This window comes from Solenopsis invicta, chromosome 2 (assembly GCF_016802725.1).
Source record: "Solenopsis invicta isolate M01_SB chromosome 2, UNIL_Sinv_3.0, whole genome shotgun sequence".
NCBI classification, from domain to species: domain Eukaryota; kingdom Metazoa; phylum Arthropoda; class Insecta; order Hymenoptera; family Formicidae; genus Solenopsis; species Solenopsis invicta.
In genome coordinates this window covers 16,526,758-16,547,544 of record NC_052665.1, presented here as the reverse complement: position 1 = coordinate 16,547,544, position 20,787 = coordinate 16,526,758, and the positions used below count along the sequence as shown (strand labels likewise).

The 20,787-nt window shown below is 37.1% G+C and overlaps 1 protein-coding gene across 7 annotated transcripts in view; it reads right to left on the bottom strand.

The window, feature by feature from the left end:
• Window positions 1-2,633: 2,633 nt before the first annotated feature.
• Window positions 2,634-20,787, bottom strand: part of LOC105197510 — an 81,625-nt gene continuing 63,471 nt past the window's right edge. For 5 of the 7 annotated variants that reach the window (XM_011163924.3, XM_011163921.3, XM_011163925.3 and 2 more), the window contains exons 4-6: window positions 17,231-17,444; window positions 12,846-12,980; window positions 12,007-12,226 (exon numbers count right to left, since the gene is read on the bottom strand). In XM_011163924.3, the coding sequence (XP_011162226.1) occupies window positions 12,007-12,226; window positions 12,846-12,980; window positions 17,231-17,444 (569 nt within the window). Of the gene's footprint in view, window positions 12,227-12,845; window positions 12,981-17,230; window positions 17,445-20,787 lie in introns of all 7 variants that reach the window. The other 2 variants (XM_026131221.2, XM_011163920.3) reach the window with 2 other exon arrangements.

Genomic DNA, 20,787 nt, shown 5'->3' with positions numbered 1-20,787 from the left:
GGAATTAATCGCGAAGCAAACATTATAAATGCAAGAGATGATTATTGTAAAAAAATTACAAATTGCAAAATATGTAACGAAAATTCGTATGCGAGATAATACGCGACGATAATTTTGTCTACAGGATTGAGTAAAAAAAAAACTGGTTAAAATTATTTTAGATACAAAATTCAAGAATACAAAGCTCTAATTAACTTCATTTTATATTTTACAACGAAGTACAAGACTTATTAAGAATATGAAGATTTTAATACAGAATACAAAATATAAAGCGTGCTTTGCATTTCGTTCATAATTTCGTGTCAATCATAACGCGAAGCTGCGTAATAAACTTGCTTGACATACTGCCCAGTCCCGAGCGCCCACGTTACGTCCTGTTCGTTATTATCATTAATCCTATTGCCGTAGATAGTAAAATTATGTATAGCTCTGTGCGACACGTCTTCATTAAGATTGTTGCTAACCGGTGCGTACAATTTTTGCCTTCGTCGTTCACGTTCATTGCGACACGAGGAGAGTTTGCGGATACGTGTTATCAATAGTGAATCATCAATATTGAATCGTAAATAATAGTGTTTCCCTTTTTTATATTCTCGTACGATAAATTCCGGCACGTTATCAATGTCAGACAAACAAATTCGGCACTACTTTTCATTTACCGTGTTTTCTTTTCCCTCGCGTTGACTGTTCTCTCAACGAGGAACACTCGTTTTGCTTGCAATATGCGTCGAGATTTCAACGGGGTTACTTTGGTTATTTTTATGTGCCGCAATAAAATATACAAGATGTTCCAAGAAAGCTGGGCACGTACGACAGGATGCTCACTTATTATCTTTACGTAAATCAAGCTTCTGCTCAATAAATCTTTAAAAAGAATTTAAAATGATAATAATCTGATTCACTTATTTAAATGAATTAAATCTTCTCATAGAAAAAATTAAATTATGTAAAATTTCTATTGTTCTTTAGTAAGCAGATTGATTTTTGTTCAATGCTTTACTTTATTTATTAGAGGTGAATAAATATGAATTTATACACTAAAAGAAAAATTTTTTTAAACAAAAAAAAATACATTTTTTTAAAACCATATATTTTGATGCAAGTATTTGTTTATTCTGTTTAAGTAAAAATATTTACTTTTAAGTAAATAAACATACATTACCTTAAGTATACTAATTTTATATTTTTACATTTAAATAATAATTTTACAAATAAACTAATATTATCAAACTTAATTATTTTCTTAAATTAAAAAAATCTGATTATTTTGAACATAAAAATAATCTAACAATAAATATTTTCTAAGAAAAAATTACTTGAATAAAAATTATTTTCTCATTTTATTTACATAAAATACTTCAATTAAAAAATTTGTAACTTGATTGCCAAGTAAATAAACTATATATTATATTTAGCTATATAGGAAACCGTAACCAATTTTATTGTGTTGAGTATAATTTTTTTATTGTAAGATATTTTCTCTCTCAGTGTGTAACAAAAAATTGTCTCAAAACACAATTTCTTTTTTTAGGAAAAATCCTTCCAGAATAAAGTCTTGTTGGTGCACATCGTTCTCGGAACAACCAGTATATTTTCGCTGATCCTTGCTGTCGCCGTGTTTCTTTCGTTCCACGAACAACGACATATCTGTGATGCGTACTTATAACATGTACGAGGAGTATTAAACAAAATATACCTAACGTTGATACGTAAAATATATGTACATTCGCGTGGCGATCTTATCTATTTTCCTCGCGAGTGCGTAATGGCTATTTCTCTACTTACGATGTTATAAATTACACTGTAAAAACTTCGTTGTTATCCCTCCCTCCCTCGCAAATGTACTACATTGATGATCCATTATGTCGACATGTCTCGGCCGGACACGTTCTACATTGTAAGTTTGTTAATACTATACTCAGCTATCTAATTGTATTCTCACTGTAAACCTGTTATTTATATACTAACCCACAAGACGTCTATCGTGTCCTTTTAAGAACTAATTGCTGGCACATGGGTTACATGAAAAAAAAAAAGAAAAAAATACCGTTGTTGATTGTACGTTATAAAAGGACAATAAAAAAAATATTATGTACCTGACCGGCAGTAATACTTTTTATTTCGCACCTCGCTGGAAGATCGTCCAATTCGAATGAAAATTGCTTATCTAGCCGAAACTCTATAAGCGTCATAATATTAATAAAAAGTGGTTATATGTTCACTCCTGATAATATTATATGAATACTGTATGAGAAGTAAATAATATTATTTACTTCAATATTTTAAATTAATATTATAACTTTTAAATGTAATAATTATAAAGTTTACAAATATTTTGTGCATAATAATTTATATTAATTTTGAACAAAAACAATATTCGTAGAACATTTTCATAATATTCCACGAATATTGAAATACAATATAGCAATAATCCAATATTCTTATAATATTAAAATATTTAAAATATTGAATTATAATATTAAAATACTGAATAATATTCTCAAAATATTATCTTAATATTACTTTAGGTTTTAATAATAATCGTATAATATTCTACAAATATTGTAGTGCTCATAGGAAAGCGCGGTAAAAGGACGTGATCGGAGAGGCGTCGTCGAGTAGAAAAACGCGAATATGAAGAGCGATTTTATTATACTTGGAATTTCAACTCCTTACACAGTGATCATTGTTAATATACAGTTAGATGTGTGGGTATCGACACAGAATATCGAGTATAGAGCGCACTACATCGTCACCGCGTCGCGGCGGTAACGGTAATAGTAACGTCGGATAGCGTGATGATAATCATATAGCGATAATGGGATGATCAATGTTCAGACGTAACAATTTCACTATGCTAAATTGGGTCTCGCTTAAAACGTTCTTAAAATGCCTGTAAGGGGAGGGATTCATATCGCTTTGCTCGCGTTCGTATCGCGTGCGCGACGCCGTCGATCGTTGCCGCTACATCGCTCTAGCTCTCGTAGCACTTCCGTATGCGGCAAAAAACGATATTTGATTAAATAGATAGTAATCAAACGCATATCCCGAAGTGAAGCGCGTTAGGGGACGTTGTACCGGTCGAGTCCAGTATAAAAAAATTCGTTATTCTCAGAGAAAGTTCTCCTTTTTCGAGCAGAATCCTCTCGAATGATAATAAATGTCGCTCGGTCTCACGTCTCGTAACACGCTCTAACCACCCAGAGATAAGTTATATTTAAATGAATAAAAACATTTTTTTAACTTGGTTTCTTTAAACGAAGTGAAAATACCTTTGTGAAAATATAAATTGATTACTTTTTTTTTATTTCAAGAAATGACGTTATTAGCTTTTTTAAAAATAAATTATGTATTTAATTTTTAATAAATAATTATTTAATTCAAAGAAAGTGTACTCGCAGAAATGTAAGAAATAATTTAGTTGCTTTGATTTTAAAAATATATTTCTTTCATTTAAAAAAAGATTTGCGTTGTACACCAAACTATTTCTTTAATTTTAATGAAAAGAATAATCAAAAGATTTCTTTAAATTAAAGAAACTTTTCTTTAACCGTATAGCAATGCACATTCATTTCTTCGAGTCAAACAAATATTTTTTTTACTCGAAGAGATCTTGTCTGGGTAACGGAAGTTACATCCGCGCGGGCCCGCGGCACTACATTTGCGACAATGTACAGTTGGGTGTTACGTTCGGTTCTTTATGTCTCTACACGCGCGTATAGGCCATAACTGCTTCCTTTTATTGCCGTCGCCGTTCGCCATGAAGGTATAGTAAGTATAAAACCGCATCGGCTGCGCCGCCTATCCGAACGGCGACTGTAGCGGAATGCCGTCGCAACGAGCTCCGCAGGTCCGCGTCCGGTTTTGGAAAATTGAATTCTCGCTGTATTCAATGACCTACATATCTTGATTTATGTACAGAGTTAGAAATTTCCTTTTTTATTTCATTGCTTCTCCGACACTCCTTTATAAATGTCAGCCATCGTCCAGCTAATATTACACGGAAAGCAATGCTGACATGGAGTTAATGATTCTCATCAATTTGGTTAAACGTACGATGACGATGAAACTGAAGTTATCCAATATTAATCGTGACAAGTAGTGAATCATTCTATTCTAAGAATACTCCGTTTATTCTCTATTTATCGTGGCGTCGAGCACGCTTACGGGATTCTGTCGGGATATTTATCTTGAAGTATAACTACAGTGATAATGATGATAATAATAATAACGCGTATATATCTACCATACGAATATCTTTAACTGCGTTTATATCAAATGTATCGAGTACAGTGGAACGATATCTAAACTTAATCAGCCTCTTTATAATCAACAGCTATAAAACTCATCCTTGATGTGTCGCAAATTTTTACCTTGGCTATAATTATTATGTATAATTATTATGTATATCGTAAAAGTACAATGAATGCGAGTCGCTAGAGTCCCGCCGAAAGGACTCGATTCGACATGATGTCTGTAGATCGTACACTTACATCTATGTCACGTGAAGCCTTTAGGCAAGCAAGGGCTGGTCAAGTGCGGTTCACCTTTGTTCTCATCTGTCATATTGTTTTTATAGATGTGCCATCATTAAGATTACACCAGGCTAAAGAGTTGTTTAATTTTCTGCGATCAAAAATCATTTCGAGATAACTGAACAGTTAATAATTGGGATCAATTTCGATGTAAATTAATAATTTTTATAATTATAACTTTTCATCTTTTTTTAGGAATTAATCTTTTAAGTTTACAAACAAATTTATTCTTTATAAAACTTTAACGCCACAAACTGGCTCTTAAAGCAGATTTTATCCACTTTTTCGTTAAAATTACAAAAACGAGAAAAAAAATGTCATTTTTAAACTTGTTTCTTCGATTGCAAAGAAAATTCTCGCAATTCTAGTCACAGCACGGCAGGCTTATCGTAAATTGCTCGAGGTAAACTGCACCCTGCAAACTCGCTCGCTTATAGGCTTCGGTATAAGTGAGAATTATAATTAGTATAATCACTTGAATCAATCTTATGGCTTACATGCCTACGCGTTCTATCACAATTTGCCTAAAAAAGAAAAAACGTATCACCCTTATACTACGTAACCAAAGTTCTGTCATTTCCGACTGCAGCGTGAGAATGCACTCTCCGCCATCCCGGGTGGGATGCACCGACGAAGAGTGACGAGAGTCGCGTTAATTTCCGACCTTGAGCCTTGTCAACGTTGAAGCAATTCGTTCGAATCACATTGCTCGGAAATTAACATCGTTCGCGAGAATAAAACAAATCGACCGATTGAAGGAGAACAGAGCGAGAATGCGGGATCGAGTCTCTTTATTGAAACTTGAACACACAGCAAACGACTCGATCTGATCTGTATTGCAAAATTAATTGAAAACTTCAGCAAAACAATGGCCAAGTGCACTCGTTTGAGAATCCAAGGAAATTAATTTCGATCTTAAAATTAAAATTAGAAACATGTTTAATAATTTCCTCTAATTCTAAAACGAGTTCGTCCAATGCTGCGCTGAATCTTTCGATAGTAAAAGCTTGGCTCTCAACAAATTTCATATGTAAATATCTCCCATAAGCTCTTTATGAGCATAAGCTATCTGATCCCACTGGTTCAAATTGAAGATATTCGGTCAGCATTGATGAGATTCTCGGACAAATGTCCTGGAATCCATCCAATGGTGATTTCATTCTCAGCGATATTACGTTACATTCCAGATGTCGTATCTAGGCTGCCAAAAGTGGAACAGTGGGACGAAATGGAGCAAAACAGGAAAAGATACAGGAATATCGGCTTCGTCCCGCAAGAGAAATTTGTCCTACTTTTTGGCACACGCTACCCTTGTCTTTCATATCGTGACTTAGGGCCGCTTATTATGATAGCGGCATAAATGAAATCCCGAAAATCCTCACCAAAGTGAGATTTGAAGCGAGTACCGTTACATCAGATTAGGTTACACCTATAACTGACTCTGCGTTTCTAGATGTTCGGTCTAAGAATCGGGAATTGAAACGCGATGGCCGAATACGGATTGAACAAGAAAGAATCCCTTGTGAGAATTCGATTCTTATCTCACTCTCAAAATAAGCGGCGACAATGAAAATCGCGGATTCTACTCGTTCTCACTAGTAGAGATCAAATGATTCGACGAATCGCCTGCGCGATTACTCGCCCATGCAATATCCTTTTCCACATCCTATCATTATCCTACGACAGCACGAACAAATGCTATTGAGTGAGCTACATACACGTGTATGCGTTACTAGACCGTTACAATTAATGTAAATATATATATTGTCGAAATATATCCAGAAACTCTAGCGTGTCCGCTTCGAGTTCTCGGTGAAACGTTCGCGACGTTTCGACCGATAACGGTCATTCGATTCCGGGACGGGCCCTCGATCAAACCCGATGGAATAATTAGCACGTCGCTGTCGTTGACACAGGAGCACGTAAGCGGCTCGCCGGATTATGCACCGTATACTTTTTTTTAAAAGAAAGCCCCAAACTGAATCGAAGCTATAACTGGCGAAAGTTCACGAGTTCATCCGCCGACAATATACCATTCGCTCACCAGCTGCGCCGTATTAATCTTCGTTATTCGGTATAAGGGACAAGGGCGTTTATAATTAAATCCTGATGTAGGTCCGAATATCCGGCAGGGCAATATCGATATACCGCCTCGTGCAATTTCGCAACTCACAGCCTCGATTATTCGTTTAGATGGACAAAAGCGCATACATCCATTTGTTAACTCTTCAAGCTGATTCTGCATTTGTTTTCAACAAATAAATAACTACGTATTATATCTAAAATAAAAAGTATAAAAGATCGATTTTTACGTTATATTTCTTTTAACTTTTTTTTCTTTTTCAATTAACGATTAAATGATAAATTTCTGTGTAAAGGGATAATATATTATTTTTATGACGTGTTCCCCAAAGAGTTAACAATATCCTCTTTTCACAATACAATCGTAAGCTTATAAAGCGCGTACATCTGCGATATCTTTTTTTTCTCACCGATACAGTCATCAAGCGTGGCACGAGTTCAAAAATCCGTGAATTCGTCACACGCTCCTCGACCGACATATCATCGTATCTACCTACGTATTTACAGGACTAGAGTCTTACTTAAAATCTCGGCTGCCTGCTCGAGGAGGGTCTCGAATTCGGGAGAGAAATGATCGAAGGAACGATCGCAGCGTCGTCGAGCAAGCAGAAAATTATGAGCATAATAAACGCGTGTATTACCTTAAGGGCTACGCTTACCTTAAATATACTATGCGATTAGTACCCATCGTTTCTCCTACGATAAGAGTTACTCATCAACGCAAATTCACCCTGGTATTCTAGCTAGCACCATTTTGGACGCTTCTTAACAGATATCGCTCAATTCACACCGTTTTACGTTACCTCTAAACTTAGCGTTCGTTAAAATACATTTCCGTCTTTCTTAAATAATAATTAAATCTTTTGGTACATACAATCAAACATTTACGCAATAATTGTAGGTACGATGTTTTTATCTCAATAATCTTTTAATAAAGTTATTGAAAAAGTATTAATATATATATACATATATTTCTTCTCGTTTTTATTATATTCCCTCTATATTATTCCAATATTTCTTTACATTTTATAACACAAGCTTAATTATAATCTTTATTTCCTTAAATTTGTTTAGGAATAACGATAAGAATGCATAAAATGCGATATTCACTGTAGAATATATTTTTTTTTCTCGTAATAAAGCTCGTATTTCCAGTTGCTGCGTATCTGTCTGTTTATATTTTCCGCGAATGTTCAGAGCGATACGTGTTAATTAGCGTCTCAAAAACCCCGTATCCAGTTTCGATCAATTCCATCAGAAGCACTTAATCCGATTGCCGAGGGCGTTATGTTAAGGATCGTGTTACTCGTTAAAACCTGCTCTCGTCTTGCTTCTCATCGCGAAATACCAACAGCAGGAGAAAAATTTTGTCCATTATCGAAATAATAGAGCGTCTTTTTGACATTGACGATTGTTTACGAAGCGTAATAAGAGTCCTTCGTGCTCAATCCAACCGCGAGATTCGGAAGAAAAATCGACATTTGAGAATAAGAGAGGATGACGAAGTGTTTGCCAATATGCAAAATTCAAAACTTCGACGGCTTTAACGAGTTTGTGATTTTGCGGAAATAGGAATATTTTTACAGAACGATATTTCGCGATTCACTGATTGTCCCGTTTGAATTCGTGATGTCTGTGAGGTCTGTCCATTGCGTATTGTAGTGGATTGTAATGGAGAGTAGAATTTAATAAGCTTATCAGAAACACATTATACATTGTAAACTGTTATCTTTCTTTGAATAAAAAGTACTGGCTTTAATATCTCAGTTAGAAACGATCTCAATTTCAGCTCTATTTGACGTACATACATACAGCGCATAACGAGCCGAAAGTAAAACATTTGTTACTGCAATCAAGCATTTACAGAATTACATAATCTCTTATTCAACCCACTAATTTTTCAGTACGGTTGCCGAAAAATGCGGGATCGCGAGCTGGATTTGAGTCCGAGCCTGTGGATTCGTATAGTTCAGTTGCGTGATGCGCTATTGTGTCGCCCCAAGTATAATAAAATATTTATTAGAAAAATTCTAAATCGCCAAGTTTTAAATATTACGAATTCAAGTTGCTGTTCAAATCGTGCGTGAATATTTTCTTTCTACGTGCGAATTAGAAAAATAAAGATCAACTAATTTCATCAATTTTATTACAAAATTACTTAAAAATCGTTAGAGTTTATGCTTCGATTCAAGAATCACTACTATGGAATGTTAGATGTTCGAGACTTTTGCTCTCTTTTTTTCATTCTTTCGGTCATCCCCCGCCGTTTCTGTCTATCAAACTTCGATCTCGTAATTCGAGATCTACTCGAGTTTTGCCGAAATCTTTCTCTCGCTGCCTCTTCCCACGATTTTCAGCAACACGATTAGCTTCTATTATAGATTGTCAATGGTTACAGTCATTTTGCCAGTCGTTTTGTCCTGATTCTCACTACCTGATCAACTAGTCGATTACTTTGAGTAATATCTCCCGGAGATACTTATAACAGAATTATTAACTCTTCAGTCTGCAGACAAGCGCGTCTCACATTTCAGAAATTACGTAAGTTATTTACGACCGTGCAGAAGCCAACGTGAATTCAGTGACATTTCGAACGTAATAAATAATCCTATATAAATTCAACAGACATTTAATCGTGACAAATAATTCATGTCGTGTCTTAAAACCGTTAATATGAAATATGACACAATTTTTCTAAGTTATAATCTCTATCATATTTGTAAATCAAACGGATTTTTAGAAAATGACAAATTGTCACGGAACTCAATTTATTCAAAGCCAATGCCGAGAAAAAAAAAGACTATCGCGCTGGATCGTACGGGAAATTTGTCGTACTACCTAGCATTAACGGCCGGCTAGATGTTTTCGTTGAATCAGACGAACTGGGCCGGAGATAATCTGCACGGATTAAAAATAACAGCGTCACCTCGATCCTATGCGAATTGGACCGAATATCCCATCGACCTGTCTAAGCGAGCTTTGAACACCTGCCAACGTCCGCATGATTCGGTTTATCTATTTAGTTAACGTATTTACCTACCTGGATCAAAACAGAAGTTTCATCGCTCTCGATATCGATTTTCGTGACCGATATCGGAAATTCGGTAGCGAGAAAGAGAGGGAGAGAAGGAGACGGCGAAAGAGGGGGGAGGGAGGATTGTCCTCTGTCACCCTCCAGTAGCAAAAACTGTTCCGGAAGTTGAGTCAGCGAAAGGTATAAGATGGATACATAGTTCCCACGCTGATAAATGCGGTTTGGATACTTGCCCTAGTTTCAAAATCAATATTTTTCAAAATTCTATTTTACATTGCTAATAAGAAATTTGAATAAATTGATCTTCCAAATTGCAGAATAAAATGCAATGTTAAACGATGTGCAAACATATATATTCACTGATCCTAAACTGCTGCTGTGATAAATCTAATAACAAATCCGTGAGACAATTTCAACGCTGGAAAGCTAAAAAGAAATGAAATCACAAGAGCAAGGGGGAGGAGGGAACTCGGATTGATTTCGGATTGACCTCTCTCACTTCGTTGAATCGCGTTTGATATCTCGAGGGGACGTGCTAAATCTCGCGCGCGAGGATACCTTACGGACTACTTTTGGCCAGAAACGCGCTCCGTTGCGACGAATATCTATCGGGATGTAAATGTTCGAGACGGTGGAGCTTGGCGGTAGTGTAAATAGGAAGGCGTGTCGCTCGACGCAAGTCGGGAATAACTGAGACTTAATTAATGCGCTGATAGTGCGAAACCGTGCTGAGTGCCTCCTTCCTAGAGGTTAGGCCCTTTCAGTACCCGAGAAAGGGAACAGAGCCACGTAAATTTGGCGCACCGCTGAGAATAATCCTTAATGCGCAAAGAGGCAAATGATGTTCACGCATGATTCACGTTAATCCACGAACATTCACGCAAATTCGAACTCTCGCGATAAAAAATTAACGAAAAATTTGCAATTTATAACTCTATACTAATAATTCCATTAACACAGATTACTGTTTATTTTTCATTAGAGAAATTATTCAATTTTCCAGCTGTAAAAATAAGTTTAAGTATTTATCGATTGATTTATTTATTCTTTTCAGCGCGGCTTTTCATTACCTCTTCGAACAAAATAAGGATGTTTAAAAAACATTCGTATTTTTAGTGTTATCGATTTAAGTATATGTTGGGACAACATTACAAATTACTGCAAGTGATAAACTGCTTTTATATAAACGCGAAAAAATAAGGAGGTCATCACGTTCTCGTTATCTGTAATGTCGGAGAAACACGGTAAAATTATTACACGGTATAACGTTGTATAAAAGTTTATATAAAATTTTCCCCGACCTTATCACGGAAATAAAAATGTATTTTTAGAATAAGAAAGCTGACTCAATCATTAATGGCAATACAGAGATAATAATCACGGCCACAAATAGATTGAAGATTCCGGAGTACGAGAGCAGTATCGATGCTGCAACGAAACTCCGATAAATGAAACTTGCGATAGATTTGCTAATTTTTCTTTACCTAGGTTTTCTTATACTTACACCACGCATGTTAACGTGTAATTTCCGAAGGTTAAGACATGCGTGTCGAATAGCACCTCTGATCAGTAGCGTGCGCCGTACTTCTCTAGATTATCAATAATGCACAGTCGCGCTATAATAATAATGCAGTAGGCATGAATCGAAACGCGATCGATTCGCCACAACTTGGAAACGCAAAATTCTCCGACGTTTTTACTTCTCGAAGTACTATTATATAGTACTGCAAAAATTTCTAGCGATCGTAATTTCTTTTCAATTACGGCTTTTCCGTAACAAAGCGATATACAAGTTGCCATCGAGCATTACAGACATTGAGAGACACTCAGCACGGTTTTTAGTCAAAATATCATCGGGCAATGTCTCCGTATAAGCAAGGACGGTTCGCGATAGTCAAACTATCGGTTCACGCAGAGCATTTGTTAATCAAGTGGTAAAAAGTGATGGGATCCATCACGGGGTCCCTCGTAACCTAACGTTGACGATAGTTCAACCCTCTCGAGGTCTTGCGACGTAAAAACGGTCGGGTTTGAAACGGAATGTTCGATCGACATTAACCGACGTTAACCAGCCATCAATCACCTCGCTCTCGTCAGACAGCTTTATCTACGCGTATGCGGAGACCGTGTCCGATCGAGCGTGCGCGACGAGATCAATTAATTCTCAGTTATCCGAATCGGATCGGCGCGTAACGCGCGACGCGTCGTTTTCATCATCGCAGCCGCGTCTTCTCGCATACCAGCGAGACGCTTTTAGATCGAGAGCGGCTGCTCGTCGCAACGGTGCACGAAGCCGTGTTGCTGTTGCTGCTGCTGCTGCTGATGCTGCAGCTGCTGCTGCTGCTGTTGCTGCTGTCATCCGCTGCTATGCTCGGGTAACAGTATGCTGACGGATTTACGATTCCCCGTGGAGACGACTTGATGGCCGCCGTTTGTCGCGGCCAGGGCGGACGTCGGTGGTGCTGGCCGATGAGATGGCGCGACCACGCGCACCTCCGGCCTGGGTGAGGCCTCCCTCAGAGGACTACCGACGCCCACTAGCTCCTCGGGATTCGCCGCCAGCATCGCCGACGGTCTGCAACGACCGCGAGAAAAGGCCGTTCGCCTCGTGAGTACGCGTATGTTCGTCTCGACCGCGTTAACTCGTCAGTCCGTAAGACGAATGTAATTTCGTGCACTTGCAGATAAGAGAGCTTTTTTCTTTTGCACATTTTGCTTTCAAGAGTTTTTAATTCGTTAAAAAAAATGCGACGTATATTTTATTGCTTTAATTTATTCTTCTTGAATTGCAAATTCGATTTTATTTAAAAGATGAAATCGTATTATAGTTGATACTCTAGAGCGATCTTATGGACTGGGGAGTTAAAAGACAACGGTGAAAAATTCATGCATTTTATTGACTAAATTTGCTACCTTTGACATTAACGAATGAAGTATTAACGAAGCGAATAAATGGGACTATCAGAATCTTGTCGGAATTTGTCATTTCGTTTTCAATTTATCGAAATTGCGAATTGTAAACGCAAATAAATAATTTTCACGTCAACGAATTCAATTTATACTGAAATTAGAAAAACTGATTCTCCTTTTTTTTTGTTTTGCGGAGGCGCTTAATTCATTTCTCCAAGTGTGCTCGCTATTGATATATGTGTTTGACGCATCGGAATCACGTAAAATAAACGGAATTTACCTACCTGTGTTGCGGGGGCGGCGTGGGCGTTCGCGACAGGGGAAAACTGGCGACTTCTCTCGTCACCGAGAGCGAACGGATCGATCCGAATGTTTGGTCCGGCGATAAATTGGCCCCGACGCTTTGCACCATGCCGCTACTGGAACACAGACAACGGTTAATGGCCAATTAGGCTGTCCACGAAGCAGTTCTCTGTCTTAAACCTGAGATTCTCTCCGAATGTGACTCAACTGCGACTTCGACTTTGTTCTTACGTGTTTCGCGGAATACAAGGGAATCGCTTATCCGAGGGAGGTTCTCTACGGACGAACAGTAGACTAACAAGAGGAGGTTCGGCGACCCGTGAACTCAAACAGATTTGAAACTTCGCGCGGATACAGATTTTAGGGGATGAAGCGATCCATCGGAGAGATAAACTAATTCTCTCAAGTTTCCCCGATATCCTGGAAATTGTCCAAATTGTCGGAGAAAAGTTAAATAGAAAATGTTACAGCTTTTTTTTCGGCGAGATATATAAAACTTTGTAACACTCCCTCGTCCAAAAACTAAATTTGAGATTTCAATCTTTTTCCAACTTGAGAAAGAACGCTTTTATGTATGGTAATTTGAGAAACTTATATTTGGGAATTTATAGGTGGAATTTTGAGAGATCTCGGAAATACTGACGTTATCAAATGCCATAAAGTACAGCGAGTAAGAAAGAAAGAGAAAAAGCTTACACGATGCGCGATATATATATATATAATCTGGTTTCATATGCACCGCAATTGGCGAGTACGTCAGTCCTCGATTAAATATGTCTAATGATCGCAAGATGACGCATCGAATATATTCTTTTTCTAATAGTTCTTAAGAACTTCACACTCCGCTGCCCCCAAGCAAGGTTCTACCGGATCGTTACGAAGACGTGATTAATGCTGCACGCAAGACGTTAATCACCTTCGCATTCGTACACGCCAAAATGCGTTATTAAGTCCGACTTCGATCATGTCCCTAATGGTGGGAAAAAAAACGTTAATAAATACAGTGACTCACGAAGAGAACTGACTCCTCTTTATGTCAAAACGCGATTAGCTTCCTGTCATCAGTATAAGAAGGAGCGAGATATTTTTTTTATGGATATGAGGAAGATACGGAATGCACGGATTCTGCGCTCTTCGCGTACAGACGAGAGATTCCAGAGCGAGAGTGCGCGGAAAAATCTGCAAGCCGACGTATGAAAACTCGCGCACGTATTACGGCTTATATACAAATATATATGGCTTTCGCGTATCCTCTCTTTCTGCTTCTCCCTCGTCGTCGCGCCGTTAACATTTGTCAAGCGACGAAAAGCCTCCTGAATTTGAGAGCGGAGCAAAGAGCCAATCGATAACTTTGATAGGTACGGACTATAGACACACCTACGCGTTCAATTTGCCTTTACACCGCGAGACATCTGCGCCCTCCGCTAACGCGACAAGACGTGTCTCGTTCTTGTCCCACGTTCTACTAAGAATCGTGACTATTTTAAGGATTAAAACGCGACCACGAGGGAAATAGGCATAAGCGACTTCTTCATAGAATTTCTTTAAACGCGATTAAAATACCAAGATATATGGAACGATGTATCAGCCGCTGTATAGAAGTAGATATCTTTAATAAGTTCCGTTCTTTCGCAAGAAAATATGTATCATACTGCTGACTCTATACCAATTAATCTGTTTTTTTTTTTTGTAGTTTTCACTTCGCAAAAATTTTCACATTTTCTTCATCTTCAATGTTAAATATTTTAATAATTAAATTCCAAAATTATAATTCTAAAATGTATTTATAGAATTATAAATAAAGCATATTACTCTTTATCAGCACACGTATCTTAAAAATCGCGAAAAGCTCTTTACATCCTATTTAAGCCCATCATTATTTATAGCGTAAAGTAATCCTACTAACACGTTTAAATATGTTAACAAATAAATTAAAATTTTTAAATCAGTTTTAAATCGATTTAGAAATTATTTATACGAATGCACAAAGGTAAAATATAATGCTGATTGACGAAACAAGCCTGCTTATCCGTGTTAGATATCAACGTGTCTTGCTTTCGTGCCGCGGGAATTCGCGAAACGATTATCGGACGACAGGACGGGAAATGGTTGATCAAAGTGGATGGTTATCGATATTGCAGCAGGGGCCCTGGGTGCTTTGAGAGATGCCATGAATTATTCATTCAGACCCGACTGGGTATGTCAGAATGTCGAAGTTATATCCGACAAACTCGCTATTCCGCTCACATCCGCTGAATTCGCGAACTTTTCGGAAAGATCGGTTCTCGCGCTAAGGGATTCCATTAGATGAAGGTCTCCTGGAAAATCTCCGTCGAAAAGGAAAAAAATACTTTCGTCAATGAAAACTTTAACTTCTAGCATATGTGCAGACCTTTACATTTTTTGTTTTTTTTTTTTACAAAAGTCACGATTTATTTCTATATCTATATGTACATATAGACATCTAATACATTTTGAACGTGAAAGAACACGATTTTTGGAGAGACCATTGAAAACTTAGGAGCAAAGTTTAACAGAGCAAGTTTTGCGCAAGTTAATAATTCTAAGCAAAACGGCTTCAGTTCTGAAATTATGCAATAATGACGTCTCATACATTGCAGAGAGGAAGGGCTCTCTCTTGCAGGCTGTCTTGTTCTTATTTCATTTATTTACAGTAACACATTCGTTTCAATTCGTGAGTCGGTTGCAGCGCATCGTACAAAAAATTATGGCGCATTTATCTTGCTGCTTTGCATTACTTTTATGGCTTAACCTTGAGAGTGGCGTATAATATTTTATTCGCATAAAGAAAAGAGGAGAGAGGATACTGGCAAACTTCGTATATATTACTATGATAATTTAATACTTTTTATATATTACTAAAGTACTTGAAAGTCTGCTACACTTTGTGCATTTGTATAAAAAATTTGCAAGTATAAAAACATAATATTAACCTTGCAAAGTTTTCACAACAAGGTGATATTAAAAAGTTTCTAAATTGCACCCACAATATATTAATGATAATTACAGTCGAAAATAACTGTAATCATAACACGTGCGGAAGATCATAATTAAAAGTTAACAACTCATTGCCTAAGAGCGAAGTTACTTCAAAACAAATTTTTAATGATCCAATAAGCTTGTCTAGTAATTTAGCACAGATTATTGGAAATAAGCTCATATTACGTATTGCGTACAGTATTACGTACGTAACGTGCGCAACCACACTTCTATCTTTTTTTATTTTTGTGTTTTTTTAACATTAACTGTTGATGTTATTCTATCGTGACGCGCGACAAAAAATGGTTGCATAAATAACAGAGAAAACCTTAGCCATCGTACTTTTATCGATTAATCTAATATACTACGATTATATTTCTATAATATCGTTATCGTTATTGATATGCCTTTTTTATTCTAGCAATAAATAAATAAATTTAATATGACAGAAAAGTATTTCCTCATAAATTCAATGGCTTAAAAACAAATCTAAACAATATATATATATTTTTTTAATGTTTGGATAAAACTGTGGATTTACTAAATATTTATCGATGGGCTGATTATACGACGCAAACAAATAACGTATCATCGACGCAATCTTCCTCGGAGTTATTATTATCGTAAACAATAAGACATTTGTCTCATCAGTCACGCACTTTTGGTGACGAAAATCGAAGGATCGATATGACGATTGACGTACGTGGAAGAAATTACAATGGCGATGTAAGCGATGAATTAAAGCGAACGTTGACTATCGCCGGATATGAACTTTGCGAGAGGGGCTTACACTACCGAGCTATGTTTATCTTACAGCTGGATATATAATGCCTTGATAAAATATGTATATAGAACCTATTTTGAGTAGACGTGGCCTTTACGCGAACGACAACCGATGTCGCTGTTATGTCGAAAACGGAACCTTGCAATGTACTTGGCGAATTTACATAATTGTAGAGGACCTTCAATTATCGCTAATTGCTTTTCGCAATGTTTCTTGAATGAGAAACTTGAGTTAGATTTAGCCTCGCATTCGAGACAATCACGCGAGAAAATAACTTACCCCCAATTTGGCAAAGAAAAGCAAACAAACTTAAAATTGTTTTACTGTAGAAAAACATCGAAGAAATATTACGACAGAAACGACAAATACGACGTTTCTAAAATCTATCAAAACTTTAGATACGCGTCCTATTTTTACACTTGATATAGTGATATTTATATATTATTACATCTCCCATTATAACGCAGTTCGAAATCCCTCGGTTTTGCCAAGGTTGACGTTAATAAATCGAATCTCGGTATTAAGTACGTCATTCAGAGTAGCATATGCGACGTATATTAGAGGAAGAACTCTGTTACTCACCTGACAGAGCCCGAGGTTACCAAGAAGGGCATGGGCGTCGGACACGGGCTCAATGGAGAGCTACTCACGGAGCTGCGAGTACTGCTCAAAACGGAGTGCGGACATTGCGGCGGGCCTACGTGCGGTCCTCCTACATTGCTTCCGCTTTTGCTAGACGCCCGGCCTTTCAGACACGGGATCTTCGCCCATCCGCTTACGTCCTTGCCAGATACCCCTGAAACAACACACATCTCGCTGGTTATTTTAGAAACAGGCGCCGAAAACCGATGCATCGAATAAAATATCAGCGACGAATCGCTTAACTTAATTAGTCTCAAGAATTGACATGTTTCAGATTTTTGGATTTAAAGTAGATTTTTTGTTAATAAAAGTATAGTTATTTTTGATGAATTGAGTTTAAAAAATAAATAAATAAAATAGTATTTTTCATTTTTAATTTGAAATGAAGTTCATTTCAACAGGGATTTTATTTCAGATTTACTTAGAGGAGAGAAAGAAAGAGAGAGAGAGAGAGAGAGAGAGAGAGAGAGAAGATATATTTTAACTTGAATGTTAAATAATTACAAAAATATTTAAGTTGGCACCATACAAAAATATTGAGTGCAAAGAACTATCCTATTTCTAGATTGCCATTCGGTGCTTTGAAACACATTGATTATATAAATATAATAAATAGATTATAATAGATCATGCCCCATAATAAAGCATAATCCTAGTCTAAAAGCGTATCATGGTAAAAAGTTGTCGTATTTTTAACTGCAACACCTCATTGTAAACAGGAAGCTGCTCTCTTTTAACAAGCTTTAATTAATGATTTTGAAAATACAAACTTTAAGTAGTATGTGCATAAGAACTTTTAGAAGATTAAAAATGATAAATGTACGAATACATAGTACGCGTTAATAATAAATTTATAATAAAATTATTTCTCAAAAATCTTATTGGATATAGAAAGTAAATTGCTTTATTCGTAAAAAATATCACCGACTTAGAAATTTCACAGGGAAAAACAATTTTACTGCAGCATCTGAAAATTTAACTATCAGAGATACAGATCAGAAAATAATTGTTGAATCGTCAAAACAAAATTCTGTAGAAAGTTCAAGTACGACGTTATTTCTGCAAAAAGTTTTGACATTCTAGTTGAAGCGTCCAATACAATTATTTAGCTGGTCCAACACAATTATTTTCAGATCTGTATTTCAGCAAAATTGTTCTTTCCGTATAATTTTAGTACACTTCTACTCGTCGGAAAGAAAATTTAACCAATAAGTCAAGAAAGTCTTGTTGCTACGAAAGTTTCAAAGAAAGAACGCGGCGAAGGCCTTTGCCCCTTGTGCGACTTCTTTTCGATATTCATCTCGGGAACCATTATGAGATAACCACACCGGTATGCGTGCTGCACGCCTATCATGCGTACTGTGCTGTAGTGTCGTTGCGCTCCCGTATTGGCAGCGTTATTGCAGCGTTGAGATAATATGACGTTTAGTATGCAAAGGGGAGCTTTCGCGACCTCTTTCGAATCCACCGCGATTTGAATATACACGGCACTGTTGGTGATTTGACGAGGCGATACGCGATAGAACGTCTCTTTCTTTCTCTCTCTCTCTCTCTCGGTCGTTTAGATTTACGTTAGGAGATAAGAACCGAACACGCATTAGCAGACGGAACGATCGCGCTATAGATGACAACTAGATCCGCTCTTCGTTTGACACTAGTTGCTATAGCGGGCTTTAAATAACGCGTGTCACCGTTCGATCAGCGAGATAAAAATTGCGACCATGTACAGTAAACTTTTTTTTTCGGTAATGTTTCGAAAAAAAAAAAAAAAAAACTGTTTACTTAATATAAACAAATATTTTTTTTTATTTTCATGTATTTCGCAGAAGCAACTAGATTTTTTGTATATATAAATATTTGTTTGTTATTAAAAAAAAAAAGAATGTTTCAACTAAGCAACTTTTACTGGAGGCAGTAAATTCTTTTTCCTGGTATAAATTTCACGGCGCTTTTGGTTGCACGGCGTTCGTTAGCGTCGTTAAAGAAATATCAACTCGATGAAGACAAACATGAAATTTGGAACGCGAGGAATGTGAATAAATTCTTGAAACTTTGAACTCTCTGTTCTAACGAGCGGTGTGTAAATTTTGCCAAATTTATTACGCCCGAAATTTAGGAATGCACATTGGGCATTCCTGGGATCCACGGTCGCTCGCCAATTAAATTCTAGCTGCCTTCCAACATCAACGCTGGATAATTCAGACGGGACGGAAGCCGTTCCAGCCGCCGCTGGTGCAATGCGGTGGACAAGTACAAGCATGAAATTTGTAACGTGGTCGGACTCTCGACTCGAGAGGATCTGCACGGAGCGCGGAATACTCGGTTCTGCAATTCTGTCTTTCAACAATGGAGATCAGCGCGCCCCGACAACGACTGTGGCCCACGTTTTCGTTCCCAGCTATGTACGCTTCATATGTGTACGTATACGAGCGAAAAAAAAATTATGGCTGTTACCAAACGGATGACTGAATAATGATGTTGTGTAACCACCGCGAGAGACGAGAAATGTCGATGGAATAGATAATGCTGTGTAACGATTGCTCTCTTCACCGATAACGTTACGTTGCGTGAAGTGATTTTTATCGAAATATTTTATGTCGTACCGGTGATAAATATTCAAATACATCTTCAAATAATAAATTTGTTATGTTAATAAAATGTAAATGTAGATTTCTAGTAAACCATTCGCCGATAAATTATTATGTGAACAGAAACTTGTTTTTCTTCCTCTCATTTTCATATTGACAGAAAACACAACGTGACACACTGCCTGTAGAAGCTTTTTCTTTTCTCGTAACGAGCGGAATCGTCAAACTTTTTAATGTAAAAAGAAATTATACACCGCGAAGTAAACGTAATTCTAGCTTCCTAAAACTCTTGAAATATCCGCAATAAGGTGAAAGGTTACGGAGATTAATTCCGGGAAGATTAATTTTTCCTTCCAGGAAATTAAATACAAAATCTAACGAAGGCTGTGGCGCTCTGACGAGAGATTAAACAGGTTTAAAGAGAACCTTTAACGCACGAAGCAGCATCACGAGTTTCAGCAAACAGATTAATAATTATAATCGGTCCTTTCATCATAAATGTTAAATAAAACATCCATAAATAAAGCACATTTAACAAATTCGATAACAACCGTTAAACTTTAGAATTTCAAAGTTCTCCATTCCCACATGCACTTTAACGATTTCAATTACCCGCCCTCGGTTATTCATTACTTTTATAGCATCTGGACAAAAGCTGTCGAGCTAAATTCGATTTATCGGCGGGCGTGAGAGTGTACGAGCACGAATGTTTGCGTCGTGCCTAGCCGTCGCATAGTCGTCGCGCAAGGATCGCTTAATCTCGAAGTCAATAGCCGTCACTCTACTTCCGTCAGAATTCCCCGGGCTTCGCAAAGCCGGACAATAGTATAGAAAAGAGTGACGTAGAGGCGGAATAGTGGATATTGCGCCGTCGTGGCGTTCGTCGGTACAAATCGCGTCGACAATAAG